Genomic DNA, 19,702 nt, shown 5'->3' with positions numbered 1-19,702 from the left:
TGGAGTTGGTTTCAAAGTTAGGTACCTGAGCTAGACTAAATGCTATCTGTTGCTGAAGCCATAACTACCTCCCAAATCTCTTTGCCCGCAGAGTGCTCAACTGGAGGAAGCTGAGCCCGATGAGAAAGACGGAATTTGAATTTAAGACCTGGGTTTGATGTCGGGTTTACTTACTGCCCTCCTGTCTGACAGTACTGTTGTGAGGATTAAAATCAAAACCAGGATAGTGATATGAAATTGCATTGTGAAGTGTAAAGTCCTCACAGGGTTTTGGGGGTATATATGTGTGCATTTTTTTGTTTTGTTTTCTAAAGTGTAATTCTTTTACTAGATAATGAAATTACATTGTTCCAAAATCAAAATATAAAAAGATATATGAAAGAATTTTGTTTCCATCTCCGTCACTCTTCATTCCCCTGCCTCTCTCTTAGGTTATTATTTCTATTTCTGGTATGTCTTTCCTTGTTTTTTTAGTACTAACATTACACATATTTAAGTAGATTATTGCCTCCTTTTCTTACACTAGTGGTAGCACACTAGGTCGCCTGCTCTGCATCTTGTTCTCACAGCATATCTTGGGGACATTTCCTTATCAGTACATCAGTACAGCTTCATTATCTTCCATTGTCTGGATCTACCACAGTTTATGTAACCATTTCCCTTACTAATGGGACTTGGGTTGTTGCAGTCTTTTGCTATTACAAACAATATTGCAGTGGGTTATTATATATATGTACAGTGCTTAAAATAGTGCCTGGCACATTGTAAGTGCCAAATAAATATTAACTTTGTTGCACATAAATTCATATTGTGTGCATGTAAGTATTGTGTATCTGTAGCATGAAGTCCCAGAAATGACATTGCTTAATGAAGAGGGTAAATGCATTTGTAATTTTTCTAGATACTGAAAAGGACAGATCTAGCACCTCTGGACACCATTCCATAGGCAGTGTGTCATTTTGCACATTTGCAACATACCCTGTACAAATTCAAGGAAGTATAAGGTCATGCTTCACCCAGTGGATACCTAACAGAAGTGGCTGACAAATTATCACTACTTAATTATCTGTTGAAATTGTCTGGATTCATAGTTGGGGACTATGCCAAGGTCTTAGTGAGTAATGGAGTTTTTCGTTGAGAGTCTTGTTTCTGATGTTTTCTCATCAATTATCCTTCTTTTTTCTTGTATGTTTTTCATTATAATAGCAGAAAAATGTTTGTAAGCGTAACACCAGTTAGAAACCAAAAAGAAAAAGATTACTAAATTTGGCTTAATAAAAACAAAAATGGGCTGGCACAAAGGCTTAACACATGTAATCCCAGCACTTTGGGAGGCCGAGGCAGGTGGATCACCTGAGGTCAGGAGTTTGAGACCAGCCTGGCCAAAGTGGCGAAACCCCATCTTCACTAAAAATACAAAAAATTAGCCGGGCCTGGTGGTGGACACCTGTATTCCCAGCTACTCAGGAGGCTGAGGCAGGAGAATCGCCTGAACCTGGGAGGCAGGGGTTGCAGTGAGCTGAGATCACGCCACTGCACTCCACCCTGGGCTACAGAGCAAAACTCTGTCTCGAAACAACAACAACAACAAATGTTAGTAGGCTAGAAAATGTAAACTAAATTAGAAGGCAAATTACATAATAGGAAAATAATGTTTGCAACCAATATAAATATAGAGTGTACTGTAACTGATCACTATGAAAAAGAAAAAAGCTCCAATTTAAAATGTGCAGAGGGCTAGATATAGTGGCTCACACTGTAACTCCAGAGGTTTGGGAGGCCATAACAGGAGGATTGCTTGAGCCCAGGAACTCAAGACCAGCCTGGGCAATATCGCAAGACCCCATCTCTACGAAAATTAAGAAAATTAACTGGATGAGGAGGCGCATGTTCGTAGTCCCAGCTACTTGGGAGGCTAAGGTGGGAGGATCGTATGGCCGCAGGAGTTTGAGGCTGCAGTGAGCTATGATTGTGTCACCCAGGCTGGAGTCCAGTGGCATAATCTTGGCTCACTACAGCCTCTGCCTGCCTGATTTAAGCAATTCTCCTGCCTCAGCCTCCCAAGTGACTGGGACTACAGGCACATGCCACCATGCCCAGCTAATTTTATGTATTTTTAGTAGAGATGGGTTTTACCATGCTGGCCAGGCTGGTCTTGAACTTCTGACCTCGTGATCTGCCCGCCTCAGCCTCCCAAAGTGCTGGGATTACAGGCATGAGCCACCATGCCTAGCCAGACCTTGTCTGTTAAAAAAAAAAAAAAAAAAAATGAACAGAGTTCTCAGACACTTTAGAAAATAAAACTGTCAATAGCAAGCAAACACATAAAAGGAGAAAAGACTCAAATTGGATCCAAGAAAAAGTTAGTAATTATGTATACCAGATATTGATTAGGATATAAGGAAATTTAATACAGTGAAGCATTGCTTAAGACAGGGATCTTTTCTGAGAAATGCATCATTAGGTGATTTTGTCATTGTATGGACATCATGGATTGTACTTACACAAACCTTGATGGTGTAGCCCATTGCCCCTAAGCTACAAACCTGTACAGCATGTTACTGTACTGAATACTCTAGGCACTTGTAACATGGTGCTAAGTGCTATTTGTGTATCTAAACATAGAAAAGGTACAGCAAAAATACCTTATTATAATCTTATAGAACCACTATCATATATGTGGTTCCTTGCTGACCAAAATGTCATTACGCAGTGCATGAATGTAGATGATTAAGAATGTGCACAGGCCGGGCGCGGTGGCTCAAGCCTGTAATCCCAGCACTTTGGGAGGCCGAGGCGGGTGGATCACAAGGTCAGGAGATCGAGACCATCCTGGTTAACACGGTGAAACCCCGTCTCTACTAAAAACTACAAAAAACTAGCCGGGCGAGGTGGCGGGCGCCTGTAGTCCCAGCTACTTGGGAGGCTGAGGCAGGAGAATGGTGTAAACCCGGGAGGCGGAGCTTGCAGTGAGCTGAGATCCGGCCACTGCACTCCAGCCTGGGCGACAGAGCGAGACTCTGTCTCAACAACAACAACAAAAAATGTGCACAAAGATTTACCTACAGAAATGTTTATAACAGTATTGTTTCTAAGCATGAAAAAACAGTCCGGATTCCAACAATAGGGGACTGATTTAAATGTGTTTTGATTTAATAATGTAGATTCAGTACTTAAAAATTATGGGCCGGGCGCGGTGGCTCAAGCCTGTAATCCCAGCACTTTGGGAGGCGGAGACGGGCGGATCACGAGGTCAGGAGATCGAGACCATCCTGGCGAACACTGTGAAACCCCGTCTCTACTAAAAAATACAAAAAACTAGCCGGGCGAGGTGGCGGGCGTCTGTAGTCCCAGCTACTCGGGAGGCTGAGGCAGGAGAATGGCGTGAACCCGGGAGGCGGAGCTTGCAGTGAGCTGAGATCCGGCCACTGCACTCCAGCCCTGGCGACAGAGCAAGACTCCGTCTCAAAAAAAAAAAAATTATGACGTAGCCGGGCGTGGTGGCTCAAGCCTGTAATCCCAGCACTTTGGGAGGCCGAGACGGGTGGATCATGAGGTCAGGAGATCGAGACCATCCTGGCTAACATGGTGAAACCCCGTCTCTACTAAAAAATACAAAAAACTAGCCGGGCGAGGTGGCGGGCACCTGTAGTCCCAGCTACTCGGGAGGCTGAGGCAGGAGAATGGCGTGAACCCGGGAGGCAGAGCTTGCAGTGAGCTGAGATCCGGTCACTGCACTCCAGCCTGGGCGACAGAGCAAGACTCCGTCTCAAAAAAAAAAAAATTATGACGTAGATAGATGTATTTCATTATCAATAAGGAAAGAGATTAATTGGAAAACAGTATGTGTATTACTTTGTAATACAAGACCACCATGTAAGATGTCTCATTTTTATGAAATTTATAGCTTCTAGTACTTGTGGAAACTTTATCAAGGATACATGTAAAATTTGACAGAGCTTGAACATGTGTCCCAAGGTGGTGGGATTGTAGGCAGTTTAAAAATTATTTGTCTTCTCTTTCTCCTCCTTTCATGTTTCCAGAATTTTTTATGATGAGTCTTTGGGTAATTTTTAAGGAGTTAAAAAGCAATGTAACATTTCAGAAATTTTGGAGAGAAAATCTCCTATCCCATGGCATAAAATTCTCATGTTTTATTGCTGTTCATGGTTTTTTCTCATGTACATCTGTATTTGTAACGTAGTTGTAATTATACAGGATATGCCACTTTATTTTTATTACCTAAACATTTTTTCATGTTGCTACACAGTCTTTACAACTTCATTATAAAGTGATTCCTGTTCTGTGAGGTGGTTTCTCCCTGATGATTAGGAAGCTTGAAATATAAGACAAGTGCCAATGAGACTTCTGCTTTCCTTTCTGGGAGCCTTTTTTCAACCTTGAGTTAACAACCGCTAGGTGAAAGATTGGCAGTGACTGAATGAAGGGTTGGTAGTCCGGCTTCTTAGTTTCATGCTGCCAGACAGACCGTTAGAGCAGAACAGATACCTTCATTTTGTCATAACTTTTTTAAAAATGGCAAAAAATAACAGCCACATATAGTTAGTGAGATGAAATACCTCATAGAACAAGACAACAAAGAATATAAAATATTTCTAATATGTTAAAATATAAGTATTTTATATTCTTTGTATTCTTTAGTCTGAAAGGCTTAAATCTTACATCTCTGGTGGAATTTCAGGAAAAAAAAATGTTTTCTTAGGTAAAGCGTCTTTTTTCCTTTAAACTAGCCCATGTGAAACGCTTCTGTTTCTGAATGAATTTCACCTAACCTGTCTACAGCTATATTCACAGACACTGTTTTTCCCTTTACAGACCGACCCTACCCTTTCTGTTACAAAATACAGAAACATTGCCAGTGTTTTTTGGTTGGTTGGTTGGTTGGTTGGTTGGTTTTAGGTGTTTTGTTTTGAGGACTGTTCACTTTTCTTTCTTTCTCATTGCATGTAAACAAGACATTAAAGTTTAAACAAAATTTAATTTCACCTTAGTTCCTAAAGCTGACTTTCTTTATCTATTTATCTATTTGTTTCCCTCAGTATAACCTTGGGATCCCTAGAGCAGGTTTTTATTTTGTTTTCTTTTCTTTTTCCCTTGGAATGCTTGTGTCTCGTGGCCAGTGGGCCTAAGGGTTAGGAATTGTACCTTCCCACAAATGAAAAGTGCCACCCGAATCCTGCCTGAGCCAGTGCTTTGCTGCTTCCTACACAGATTTCAGACAGGCTGATCCTAATCTTCTCAGTCAAACTCCAAGACACACAGTATCAACAGTTACAGCAGCCGCAAGTTCATTATCTACATAGGGCGCAATTACTTGGCAGCTACCTAGACTGTGAGGATTTTGTGGGTCCCCAAAGAACTCATATCCTGAAGAGAGAGACTAATCAAGGTGGGTCCTCTTGGCAGGGACATTGAAAGGGTGGATTACAATTGATAGGAATTTTAATTTGTGAGGACTTAATCTGATATGCTTTTGGAACAAGATAGTGTAGATGTACTTATTGTCCATATTCTGGGAGCATTCTTTGAAGATTCATTTGATTGTATGGTGATAGTATTGTTGAAAGGACACAGAATTTTATTACATGAATCTGCTTCTATCCTTCACCTGCCTAACTGCCCAGGGCTACTGCAAGTGTTTATTTAGCCTGCATTGTGGTGAGGGAAGGGATGACTACTGTCTCAAACAGTGTGGTGTTCCCTAGTCTGCTCTCCTGCTTGCTGAAAGCTCCTTTTTGGGAAGGCAGATGCTGAGTTTTCAGGAAGCACTCACTTAGGATGCAGTGTTTTAGTTTTAAATATATGCACTAGTTGACCTTTGAGCGGACAGAACTTTTGTTGCCAGAACCTGGTGGCACTGGTGTGAGTGATGTTAATTAAGGGCCAGGTCCTGACACCAACAAAGCCAGGAAGTTTGGAATATATAATCAAGACAAGCCAGAAGTAGCACAGGCTGCAGAACGGGCCTGTACCCTCCTTCCGGCTCTCGTCTATTGAAAGTAGGGGCCCTGGGTCCAGGAGGCCAGCTTATCAAGAGACAAGGATGCATTCCTTTACCTGCCTTGGTCGGAGCACTTGAACACTTTTACAGAGGACTCCCAACCCCCGCCATTCCCACCCCCAAGACAGGATCTCATTCTGTTAGGGCTGGAGTGCAGTGGTGTGATCTTGGCTTACTGAAACCACAGGCTCAGGCCACCACACTGGCAAAATTTTTTAATTTATTTTTATTTTTATTGATACTTTTTGTAGAGATGGGGTTTCGCCATGTTGCCCAGACTGGTCTTGAACAACTGGGCTCAAGCAATCCACCTGCCTCGGCCTCCTAAAGTGCTGAGATTATAGGTGTGAGCCACTGCACCTGGCCTCCAGAGTGTTTTTGAGGGTGAATGTATGCTATGCCACATCAGGATGATCTGTCTCTGACTTCTGTCAGAGGTGAAAAACAGGATTGGGCAGGGCATAGATGACCTCACCAAATCAATTGTGTTTTCAGGTTAAATAATGCCCTTTGTCACACCATTTAACACACAAAATTAGACTTACCACTATCGTTGCCTTTTAATTATTTAAACCAGTCTTGCCTCAAGAGCAGCAGTTCTCCCTAGGGCCCTTTCGGGGGTGTGCAGGGTCTGCCCTTGAGCATCATATCTGTGTGAGGCTGGATTTCTTTCATCTGCTTCAACCAGAACAACATACTGCAACAGATTAAACACAGATGCAGATACCGGAATTCAGCTGTCTTCTACAAATCCAGATATTAAAATGTAAAACAATGCCACTTTTCTAACTAAAAATATTTTTTTACAGAATATAATTATTTTTTCCTTAAAATATATTGTTTATATTCATTTTTCATACTTATTTTTAAATGAATTAATATTTTTAGCTTTCTGTTATAGTTTCTGGTATAGTAAATAATGATAGATATTAGTCCACATAAAGAATGTTTTAGGTCCTTAATAATTTTAGGAATGTAAAGGGCAGGGCTTGAGGCCAAGAGGCTTGAGAACTGCTGCACTAGGGGACCCTCTTGGTAGAAACACCTACTTCTCCTTTCCCTGGGTCCTGTGTAGTGGGAAATGGTATAGCACAGGTTTAGGTTGATACAAACTTTCAGAGAAAAATGGCTCCAGTGTTTACTGTAAAGCAAGTATCAGATACAGTCATGAGAGTCGTGGTGCTGATGGCCATTGCTAGTCCGGGTAGCCCTTGGATGTGTGTGCCTGCATTGCTCTTGGTTCAGTACACATCGTTTGCTCTGTGTTCTGTCTGTGGCCCAGCAGCCCATTCTTGTTAAATATATGGACTTCAGTCTCTCACTTGAATTTTGCTCTTCTTATTAGCAATGGCTTGGGTAAAGCATTTTTTTCCCACTTAAGTTTTTTTGGAGATCTGTTCCTGAAAGAACAGATTCATTTGTTTTTGTTTTTTTAACTTTCAATCATTTTGGGGGAACAGGTGGGTTTTGGTTACATGGATAAGTGGTTTAGTGGTGATTTCCGGGACTTTGGTGCACCCGGCACCTGAGCAGTGTACACTGGTATGTTGTCTTTGTTTTATCCCTCCACCCCTCCCACTCTTCCATCCTGAGTGCCCAGAGTCCATTATATCCTTCTTAGGCCTTTGCATCCTCATGGCTTTGCTTCAGCTTATATAAGTGAGAACATATGATATTTGGTTTTCCATTCCTGAGTTACTTCATTTAGAATCATGGTCTCCAGCTCCATCCAAGTTGCTACAAAATACATTATTTTTTTCCTTTTTATGGCTGAGTGTAATATTCCACAATATGTAAATGTCACATTTTCTTTATCCACTCGTTGGTTGATGGGCACTTAGGTTGGGTCCATGTTTTTGCAATTGTGAATTGTGCTGCTGTAAGCATGCATGTGTGCATGTGTCTTTTTCATTTAATGACCTCTTTTCCTTTGGGTGGATACCCAGTAGAGGGATTGCTGGATCGAATGGTAGATCGTTAGTTCTTTAAGAAATCTCCATACTGTTTTCCTTAGTGTTTGTACTAGTTTATATTCCCACCAGCAGTGTAAAAGTGTTCCCTTTTCACCACATCCACACCAACATCTGTAATTTTTTTGCTTTTTATTATGGCCATTCTTGCAGGAGTAAGGAGGAAGGTATCACATTGTGGTTTTAATTTGCATTTCTCTGATAATTAGTGATATTGAGCATTTTTTCATGTGTTTGTTGGCTATTTGTGTATCTTCTTTTTCAGATTGTCTATTCATGTCCTTTGTCCATTTTTTGATGGGATTTTTTTTTTTTTTTCTTACCAATTTGTTTGAGTTCCTTGTAGACTCTGGGTGTTAGTCCTTTGTCGAATTCATGGTTTGTGAAGATTTTCTACCACTCTGTGGGTTGTCTGTTTACATTGCTATTTCTCTTGCTGTGCAGAAGGCTTTTAGTTTAATCAGGTCCCATTTATTTATGTTTTTGTTGCATTTGCTTTTGGGGTCTTAGTCGTGAATTCTTTGCCTAAGCCAATGTCTAAAAGAGTTTTTCCAATGTTATCTTCTAGAACTTGTATTGGTTTCAGGTTTTAGATTTCAGCCTTTGACCATCCTGAGTTGATTTTTGTGTAAGGTGAGAGATGAGGATCTGGTTTCTGAAGGGGAATTTGTGTTGGCCTAGTGGAGCCTGAGATGCAGGTTAATCCTCCTTATGGAAGACGACAATTACTAGGATGGGTACCCGATGACACCACACTTTTTCTCTCAGCTGAGCTCTCAACCTTAAATGGGGCATTAGTGCCAGGACACCTCTGTATAGTCCTAACCCACTGGAGAGGCCTTCCTAAGGAGAACAGGTTAAGCAGATGTCTCGCTCTTCTAGTTCTGCCCGATCCTCATCATAGATTTCCTCCTAGGAAAGCAAGGACTGTTTGATCATTTTACTCCAACGGTATCATCTGCAAATAAGTGCGTATCTAGGAATGATGACATGACCCTATCAAAATGCTCACAGCAGCCTACCTGATTGTTGTAGGAGTGTGTGATAGAAAGGAATGAGGGAGAGCAGCCATTGACACTGGTAGGATAAGAAGGGAAATGGGGTGCTTGCCCTTCTGACCCTAGAGATTTATGCCCTAGGTGTGGCTGTATGAATGAGAAGTTTTTCTGCCTCCCTACTAGTATACAGGTTATCACTCACCATCACCAAGGCAGCTGAGGAAGAGAGCAGCAGCACAGGATCTGGTGTTAGCCTTGGGTCCAAGGCTCAGCTTCAAACCTCACCATGTGACCTAGGCACATCACCTAGTTACTCCAAGACCCAGTTTTCTAATTTTTCTAAAAATAGAGCCATGCCTGTCCTGTCTGCTTCACAGAATTGCTAATAAGGTTTAAATTAAATGAAATTTACAGATGGGAAAGCTGAAAAATATGTATGAATATCAGTTTTGTAAAAGGTTTATCCTACAAAAAGGGTTTCTGCTCTTTGCCCCTTGCCCTCTGTACTCATAAGTCTTCTGTTTTTTTCTCCAGGTTACCTGTGCATGACAGATGAGTGGTTCTCTGAGTATGTCTACGAAGTGGTGGTGGACAGGAAGCATGTCCCTGAAGAGGTGCTAGCTGTGTTAGAGCAGGAACCCATTGTCCTGCCAGCGTGGGACCCCATGGGAGCTTTGGCTGAGTGATACTGCCTCCAGCTCTTTCCTCCTTCCATGGAACCTGACGTAGCTGCAAAGGACAGATCCAGGGACTGAAGCCAAAGTTATGCAAGGGACTATATGTTGCCACAGTCAGATTTCCAGTCTCCACCAGGAACCTCTTTGGGAAGTGTGGTTTATGCTGAAACAGAATACTCTTAAAGAAAAAAAAGAGGGGGAAAGATCAGGTCATACTCCCTACTCTCCTCATCTCTAACAGCTCAGGATCTCTTAGCATTTTAATCAGATGTAATTGTTTGTCTTTAACTGTCAAAAAGTTTGGTTCTGTGTCTGTGTTTTAATAAGACGAGAGGATGAGCGATTGAGGTGTATGGAGAGAAAACAGACCTAATGCTCCTTGTTCCTAGAGTGGAGGGAGGGTGGCCTAAGAATTGAGCTCTCGGAACCGCATGCTGCTGGACAGTATCACTGTCTTTCTTAGATGGCAGTCACTGAATTCCATTTTTTCAAGGTAATTTCTGGTGCCTCTAATAGCCCAAGAATGGGAGGTTGATTGGGTCTGACATGATTCCTTCCTGTTCTGAACTGTGGGGTGCACATCTCTGCTTGCGTCGGGTTTGAGTAGAGGCTTAGAGACAGTTGGGTGAGAACAACCAAAATCTTATCATGGTCTCAGTTACAATCATTAGGGGGAGCTCTAGCCAAATGGTTTAACTTCTGCCTTTGGAACTGGAGATTGGGTGGGCAGGAAAAGGTGATATCCATTCTTTCTGATAACTAGATGGTGCTGAGAAGCTTTTGAATAAAAACTTTGCTAAATGAAAATAAGCTGATTTATGTGATCTGTCTAAGAAGTGTTTGTTTAACTACAAAAGAAAGCAGCCAGGTGGTTGGCTTATGTTCTTGAAAGTGAAAAAACAGGAACAGGGCTTCCCTCCTCATCTTCTCTGCAAGATGTGTGCTCTTTCCCAGACTGCCGATTCTCACCGGCATCTGCAAAGGGCTTCCAAGTGCCTATTTAAGGACTGTTCCCTACCATGTAAATGTTCTACTCAGATCCAGGGTCCCTGCAAGGGTGGGGAGTGAGGCTCTGTTGGGCCCAGCCTTAGAATAGGTCAGTAAGTTATCTTACTGAGATTGGCCCACCCTTTCAAGAACAAGGGTGAAATAGAAGACATTTTCACAAAAAAACTGAGTTGCCCCAACAGAAGGGAGGTGATCATATGGAAGGGTTGAAATGCATCAAGGAATGTAGAATAAAGAACATGATTGTTATGTGGATCAGCTACACAAAAAGCAACTGTAGATGAGTCTTACAGGGTTTGAAAAAAGGTGAAACTAAAATCCATGAAGGTAGCAGATAACTAGGGAGGGGAGGTAATAGGAATGAACATACTCCAAGATCCTTGTGTCTTTCAGGAAGAAGATAAATACATTGTTTAACTTCAGACTTTGGTGTGTAAACATGTGTGCCAAAAACTTCTGTAGTATCTACTAAAAATAAGCAGAGGATACAGTTTCCAGTCAAGAATAAATAGAATGGAAAAATGCAATCAGTCCATAAGAAGACAAGATAGGGTAGAGAAGGAAAAGGCAGGACAAATAGAGCATCCAAAATAAGATACTAGAGAGAAATCTAAATGTGCCAATAATTATATGTAAATGGACTAAATGTTCCAGAAAAAAAAAAAAAAATGCCACACTGGATTTTTAAAAGAAATCCAACCATATGTGATGACAAGAGAGAGACATAGGCAACCTAGAATATAAGAAAGGATAGAAAAGATACATCAGGCAGATACTAACCAAAATAAAACTGAGAAGTTATATTCATAACTCACAAAATTAAGGCCACTCCGAATAACAAAACAGATGGTCTAATTCCAGGGTATGCTATTTTGCATAACTATAATGTGAATGTCCTCCCTAGAGCTGTGGAACACTGCAGCCCTGGAAACAGGCTTTAAGACAAAAAGCATTACTACAGATAGAACCACTACATAATGATACGCTTACCCAATTCTTCAGAAAAACATAAAGATTCTAAGTTACGTACCTAATAACATTGCCTCAAAATATGTAAAACAAAAACAGCTATATGGAAAAATAAGAAATCCAACATCATAGTGGGGGATTTTAATATACTTCACATAGACCAAGCAACAAAAAATTCAGGTAAGTATGTAAGAGATTTAAGCATTTAGCGAGTTTGGTAAAATGGACATGTGTAGAAGACCACATCTTCATCCTGAAAGCGCAGATGTGTGGAAACCAATGACCGAGCATAAACCTGTTAAAAAAAAAAAAAAAATGCATCTAACAACTGCACTTTCATGTTGATCACATATGGAAGTTTTTCAAAAATTGACCACACACTGGACAGTAGAGTCAACCTCAATAAATTTGAAAAGGTTGTTGCCACGTAGACCACACCAACCACAGTGCAATTAAGTTAGAAACCAAAATAAAAAGATTATAAGATGACCTCTGTATGTTTAGAAATTAACTCATGGGTCCAAGAAGAAATCATGAAGGAAATTTAACCTGAACAATAATAAAAATATGTAAAAATGAGGGATACAGCTACAACAGTAATTTAAAAATTTTACAGCATTAAATTAATATTACATTAATGTATTAAGATTACAGAATTTTATAGTTCTTAATAGAATAATGTAAATTCTAAATCTAAATATAAAAATTATGCTAGGATGTAATAAAGGCTGAAAATTGAGCTAAACATCTTTCAAGAAATTAGAACAGCAAAATAAACCTAATGAAAGTAGATATGCACAGAAATTAAGCATAGCATCAACAAAGCCAGAAGAAGTTGGTTCTTTTAAAGAAAAGTTGACAAATATTTTTTAGGTACACATGGAATTAAAAGGATATTATAGATGCTGCAAATATTAGAAAAATAGAAGATACCCTCAAAGCAACTTGTTTAGAAGACAAATCCACAAGCTCGGGAAGACCAGGAGAGGAGTCAATGAAATATTTAAACCCAGAAAGCAGATGGAGACCTTGGAAGATTTAGCAGAGCTGAAAAACTTGAATTTCACTGAGCCCTGGTGGAGAAAGCCTCTGCTAAACAATCAGGGAAATGGGATGAAGTTGTAGCTAGAGGTCTCAGTTGGAAGAAACTGCTAATATTTGGGTGACGAATGAGAAAATGGGGAGGCACGGAGTTGTCTTTTGCTTTAACTCCGAATCTTACAGTGTCACCAGAGGAGAGCTTCATGACTGTGGCCTCTGGGAAGTCCTGGCCTGAGTAATGGTGACCCTACATGTCCAAGAAGCCAAGACATGATAATGAGACATGCCTTCAGGATGTGGCGTGGCCCCATCTGCTTGCCTTGGCTTGTCCTTAAGGAGCAACTTAATTGTAATTTGCTGTTGGCGGCACCAGGGCACTCGTACTTGAAGTCCCGTTCCTCCAGTGTGCTGGTGGGCACCACTGCCCACTGTGGCTCTGGTTAGTCATTTGTTAAGTTAGATTCCACTTTTTAAAGTAATTCCAGATGAGCATGGTCATATTTAGGACAACTTGTTCAGAACCGTTGTTGATACTCATGAAGCCAATGCTTCCTTCTTGGGGTCTGTGACACAAATGGGTTGAAAACTAGGATTAAACTGGCCTGGGTTTTTCTGTTTTTCAAACTCCAAGTCCTTTCCACGTTATTGCAGAGGGAAAGGAAATAGGGAGGGAATGTTCAGTTCACACCAGCTGCAGCTATTTTGTCTTTGTTTGTTTTGTATTTTCTTTTGAGTCTCATTCTGTCACCCAAGCTGGAGTGCAGAGTGCAGTGGCACGATCTCGGCTCACTGCAGCCTCCACTTCCTGGGTTCAAGCAGTTCTCCCACCTTAGCCTCCAGAGTAGCTGGGATTACAGACGGGCGCCACCACGGCTAATCTTTTTTTTTTTTTTGTATTTTAGTACAGACAAGGTTTTACCATGTTGGCCAGGCTGGTCTTGAACTCCTGGCCTCAATTGATCTCCCCTCCTAGGCCTCCCAAAGTGCTGGGATTACAAGCATGAGCCACCATATCAGGCTAGCTGCAGTTACTTGGAAAGAGGATTGTGTGCAGATGGGAAGCCTCCACATCTTCTTTCCTGGATATTGTTTGAATACTCAGTGCTTTCCCTCTTGCTGACTCCTCTAGAAACACTCTAGTTTGGTAGCACATCTTGAAGTGGACAGAATGAGTTCTGGAGCCATCTTTCAGGCTACCCCATGACAGCTGTTTGGTTGTTAAACATCAGCTGCTGTGCAGAAGGCTAGGGCAACCGAGGAAGGGTGGCCATTTGGTGGAGTACGGAGGGTGCTTGACTTAGAATTGCAGCATCCCTATATCTCACCTGGCGGAGACCTTATGGGTTAACCTAGTCCAAAATTCTCCACAACGAGTACGTCTTTTAAGTTCTACTTGCACACATTGAATGACAGGAACACACAGCCTCTCATTGTGGCCCCTGCCCACCTGTCCACAGTCGACTTACTCCCCTTCTTGTACACTCTGCTTCAGCCAACCACTGACCACCTTCCACCCTGTCCCGCACTTTGTCCCTCAGACACACCATGCTCATCTCCACCTCCTTGCTGTTCCTTCTACCTAAAGCTCTTCCCTCAGGTCACTGCATGGTTGGCTTCTCATTTGGGTCACGCCTTCAGTGTCAAGGCCATCTCTGACCACCTTATCTAGGGAGCCAACTTCCTCCTCCCCCTGCCTCTGCCACCTCCATGCTGTTACAGGGTCTATTTGATTCACAGCACTTACCACTTTCTGGAGGTACCGATGTATTTATATGTGTATTGTCTGTTTCCCCCAAAGTCAGTTACTCCCTGTCCACTCCCAGGGGCGGCAACCTTGTCCTGCTAGTGACTGTATTCTCAGTGCCTGGCTCATAAGAAATATAGGGTAGGCTGACACTGAGCACACCCTCCATTCTGACAGCTATAATTAATGAACAGTTTTTACATAGACCTGAAGTCAGCTTCACTATAACTTGCTCAGTAGGGACAACTAGAACGAGAACAAAGCCCCTGGAGATCTTTGTATTCCAACATTTCACATTAAGGTCTCAATTTCTTTTTTTTCTTTTTTTTTATACTTTAAGTTCTAGGGTACATGTGCATAACGTGCAGGTTTGTTACATATGTATACTTGTGCCATGTTGGTGTGCTGCACCCATCAACTCATCAGCACCCATCAATTCATCATTTATATCAGGTATAACTCCCAATGCAATCCCTCCCCCCTCCCCCCTCCCCATGATAGGCCCTGGTGTGTGATGTTCCCCTTCCCGAGTCCAAGTGATCTCATTGTTCAGTTCCCACCTATGAGTGAGAACATGCGGTGTTTGGATTTCTGTTCTTGTGATAGTTTGCTAAGAATGATGGTTTCCAGCTGCATCCATGTCCCTACAAAGGACGCAAACTCATCCTTTTTTATGGCTGCATAGTATTCCATGGTGTATATGTGCCACATTTTCTTAATCCAGTCTGTCACAGATGGACATTTGGGTTGATTCCAAGTCTTTGCTATTGTGAATAGTGCCGCAATAAACATACGTGTGCATGTGTCTTTATAGCAGCATGATTTATAATCCTTTGGGTATATACCCAGTAGTGGGATGGCTGGGTCATTTGGTACATCTAGTTGTAGGTCCTTGAGGAATTGCCATACTGTTTTCCATAATGGTTGAACTAGTTTACATTCCCACCAACAGTGTAAAAGTGTTCCTATTTCTCCACATCCTCTCCAACACCTGTTGTTTCCTGACTTTTTAATGATTGCCATTCTAACTGGTGTGAGATGGTATCTCATTGTGGTTTTGATTTGCATTTCTCTGATGGCGAGTGATGATGAGCATTTTCCAGAACCACATGATTATCTCAATAGATGCAGAAAAGGCTTTTGACAAAATTCAACAGCCCTTCATGTTAAAAATGCTCAATAAATTCGGTATTGATGGAACGTACCTCAAAATAATAAGAGCTATTTATGACAAACCCACAGCTAATATCATACTGAATGAGCAAAAACTGGAAAAATTCCCTTTGAAAACTGGCACAAGACAGGGATGCCCTCTCTCACCACTCCTATTCAACATAGTGTTGGAAGTTCTGGCTAGGGCAATCAGGCAAGAGAAAGAAATCAAGGGTGTTCAGTTAGGAAAAGAAGAAGTCAAATTGTCCCTGTTTGCAGATGACATGATTGTATATTTAGAAAACCCCATTGTCTCAGCCCAAAATCTCCTTAAGCTGATAAGCAACTTCAGCAAAGTCTCAGGATACAAAATTAATGTGCAAAAATCACAAGCATTCTTATACACCAGTAACAGACAAACAGAGAGCCAAATCATGAAGGAACTTCCATTCACAATTGCTTCAAAGAGAATAAAATACCTAGGAATCCAACTTACAAGGGATGTAAAGGACCTCTTCAAGGAGAACTACAAACCACTGCTCAGTGAAATCAAAGAGGACACAAACAAATGGAAGAACATACCATGCTCATGGATAGGAAGAATCAATATCATGAAAATGGCCATACTGCCCAACGTCATTTATAGATTCAATGCCACCCCCATCAAGCTACCAATGAGTTTCTTCACAGAATTGGAAAAAACTGCTTTAAAGTTCATATGGCACCAAAAAAGAGTCTGCATTCCCAAGACAATCCTAAGTCAAAAGAACAAAGCTGGAGGCATCACACTACCTGACTTCAAACTATACTACAAGGCTACAGTAACCAAAACAGCATGGTACTGGTACCAAAACAGAGATATAGACCAATGGAACAGAACAGAGTCCTCAGAAATAATACCACACATCTACAGCCATCTGATCTTTGACAAACCTGAGAGAAACAAGAAATGGGGAAAGGATTCCCTATTAATAAATGGTGCTGGGAAAATTGGCTAGCCATAAGGAGAAAGCTGAAACTGGATCCTTTCCTTACTCCTTATACGAAAATTAATTCAAGATGGATTAGAGACTTAAATGTTAGACCTAATACCATAAAAACCCTAGAAGAAAACCTAGGTAGTACCATTCAGGACATAGGCATGGGTAAGGACTTCATGTCTAAAACACCAAAAGCAATGGCAGCAAAAGCCAAAATTGACAAATGGGATCTAATTAAACTAAAGAGCTTCTGCACAGCAAAAGAAACTACCATCAGAGTGAACAGGCAACCTACAGAATGGGAGAAAATTTTTGCAATCTACTCATCTGACAAAGGGCTATTATCCAGAATCTACAAAGAACTCAAACAAATTTACAAGAAAAAATCAAACAACTGCATCAAAAAGTGGGCAAAGGATATGAACAGACATTTCTCAAAAGAAGACATTCATACAGCCAACAGACACAAGGTCTCAATTTCATTTCATGCAGGTGCGTAGCAGCGGGGAGAATAGGTAGGGAGAGAACAACAGAGGCTTACCTGGCTCCTCACTGCTTGAACCTTGTTTCAAATCAGCCCAACACAATGGGAAGACCAGGGCCTTTGGACTCAGATATGCTGGCCTTGCCACTTGGCAAGCATATAAGTGCTTACACCTGGCAAGCCTGTATAAATGTGGAGAAACTACTTAACCTCTCTGAGCCTCCATTTCCGTACTTCGTTTGTTGAAAAACAATATTAAAATTTATTCACTTTGTGAGGCCAAGATGGGCAGATCACAAGGTCAAGAGATTGAGATCATATGGCCAATATGGTGAAACCCCGTGTCTACTAAAAATACAAAAATTAGCTGGGTGTGGTGTTGCACACCTGTAGTCCCAGCTACTCGGGAGGCTGAGGCAGGAGAATTGCTTGAACCCAGGAGGCAGAGGTTTCAGTGAGCTGAGATCATGCCACTGCACTCCAGCCTGAATGACAGAGCAAGACTCCATCTCAAAAAAAAAAATTATTAAACATGAGAACTCAGCCTGAAAAGGAGGAAAACCATAATTTAGTTTTTGATAACATATATAGTTATCCAAAAATAATAATACCAGTTTATATTGCATATTTCCCATATGGTAGAAAAAGGACAGAAGATAATTCATATAACGTACCCAGCAGAGGCTCAATAAATGGCAGCTTTTATTAAAAACAGTTCTCATGGAGCTTCTTCAATGTGTCCAGTGTTGTGGGAGCCCCTCTAGGAGTTGAAACAATTCGCTTCTCTCCAACCAAAGTAGTCATTTACTTGGGAAAATAACATGTTTATGCATGAACCAGTTGAAAAAGAAGGTGACTTTATATGACAGAGGTCTTCCAGTAAACTCCGTAATAATTGTGAAAGGGCTTGAAGTTGGAGAAGGAAACGTGCTGACTGGTTTTAAAGTAACTTCAACCCACAGTGAACACAGACGTCAAGGGTGAGGGTGATCAGCTCACCAAGAAGAAACTGAGGGAAGCCCTTCCTAGATGGAGAGACACAAGTTACCCTGAAGTTTGCTGAGAGGAAGAAGAGCCAAAGAGAGGGTGAGTGTCTTATAAACTTGAGCAAGAGAAAGAAAAATGGTAATGGGATACAGGAGAGAGGATTGGCTTCAGGAGCTGGGAGCAGAGGGCTTGAGTTCTAAGAGTAGGTCTAACTCTTTGATCAGGTCTTGAGCAAAGCCTTGGACTTCACCTCTTGGCTCCCAGCATCTTTGCTAATAAATAGGTAAAAAAATGTACTCCTTAAGTGAACAGCACTGGTGATGTGTAATGTGGCAACATCTGTGGGGTAGTGCCTCTGCTGTAACATGGAGCTGAGCCCCTTTGAACTCCCTAGGGCTCCTACCTCCTTTGTGAGACGCCTGAGGCTCCTTAGAACATCTTTTTTTCTTCATCTTCTCCTCTTTTCTTTCTTTTCCCTCCCTTCCACCCTTACCCCTTTCTTTCTTTGCCTTTTATAATTAAAAAAAAAGCTTTTCTGAAAAAGTTTCATAAAAATATCACCTGCATATGGCAAATATGTAAATAGTAGAGCAGGGTAGATGTTGACAAAGGGGGTTTCCTTCCACCCTAATATCCTCTCCTTTCAAGGCACCTACTGTTCCCAGTCTCTTCTGTGCACTTACAGATTTCAATACACATATCAGCCCCCATGCCTCGCCCTCAACAAATTGGAGTAACACCTGTTCTGTGCATTTTTTTCCCTCCATTTATAATAAATCTTGAGAACTTCCCCAGATCAGCCCATAGAAAACTGCCTTACTCTTTTTACCTGCTGCATGATACTCCATTGGTGGATATGCCCCTGGGGCCCTGGTTTTATGGCACGAAGTCTGGTAAGACTCAGAGGCATTTTCCAAGCCCTTCATTGCCAGTGTGTACATTTATGGAGGCTGCTGTGCGCCCACGCAGTGATAGGTGTTGAGGCATGAAGACAGGCAGCAAGCACCCTGTCCCTTGGGAACCCAGAGTCTAGGAAATTCGGAGAGGGACCAATGTGCTCCAACAGCTCTGTGTGTGTACAGGGCGGTGGGGCCCTCCCTGGTTCTCTGTGCTTCTGGCGTCAACATCTCCACCAAGGTGGAAGGGAAAAACAGCTGCGCTCCAGAGTGTGGCACTGGCTGATGGAGTCAGGGAAGGGAATCCCCTAGGGAGGAAATAGAAATCATACACCCTTAAGGAAGGAGACCACCACTTCTCCTGCTGCCCACCTCCCCCCTCCACCTTCCCCTGCCGCCCCCGGCCCACACCTAGTTTATAAGACAGAAGAAAAGGAAAAAAGCAAAAAGTCAAAAAAAACAAAAGCAAGATAAATAGCCAGATGACCTTGGCACCACCCGGTCCTGGTGGTTAAAAAATAATAATAATAATATTATAATAATATTATCAACCCCTGACCTAAACTACTTGTGTTATCTGTAAATTCCAGGCGTTGTATGAGGAAGCATTGCAAAACTTTCTGTTCTGTTAGGTGATGGATGTAGCCCCCAGCCACGTTCTCCACGCTTGCTCGATCTATCACGACCCTTTCACATGTGCCCCTTAGAGTTGTAAGCCCTTAAAAGGGCCAGGAATTTCTTTTTCAGGGAGTTCAGTTCTTGAGACATGAGTCC

General features: G+C 41.8%; 1 protein-coding gene across 2 annotated transcripts in view; it reads left to right on the top strand.

Annotated features, from left to right (window-relative positions):
• BLMH (bleomycin hydrolase) overlaps positions 1–10,474 on the top strand; it is a 48,410-nt gene extending 37,936 nt beyond the window's left edge. Inside the window, exon 12 of one of the 2 annotated variants that reach the window (XM_033184446.1) lies at positions 9,525–10,474. In XM_033184446.1, the coding sequence (XP_033040337.1) occupies positions 9,525–9,676 (152 nt within the window). In that variant the 3' untranslated portion in view covers positions 9,677–10,474. Of the gene's footprint in view, positions 1–91; positions 369–9,524 lie in introns of those variants that run through there. The other variant, XM_033184447.1, reaches the window with a different exon arrangement.
• Positions 10,475–19,702: the final 9,228 nt, after the last annotated feature.

The sequence above is a fragment of the Trachypithecus francoisi genome, unplaced genomic scaffold (assembly GCF_009764315.1).
Source record: "Trachypithecus francoisi isolate TF-2019V2 unplaced genomic scaffold, Tfra_2.0 Lachesis_group20, whole genome shotgun sequence".
Taxonomy (NCBI): Eukaryota; Metazoa; Chordata; class Mammalia; order Primates; family Cercopithecidae; genus Trachypithecus; species Trachypithecus francoisi.
This window is presented reverse-complemented; position numbering and strand designations above follow the sequence as displayed.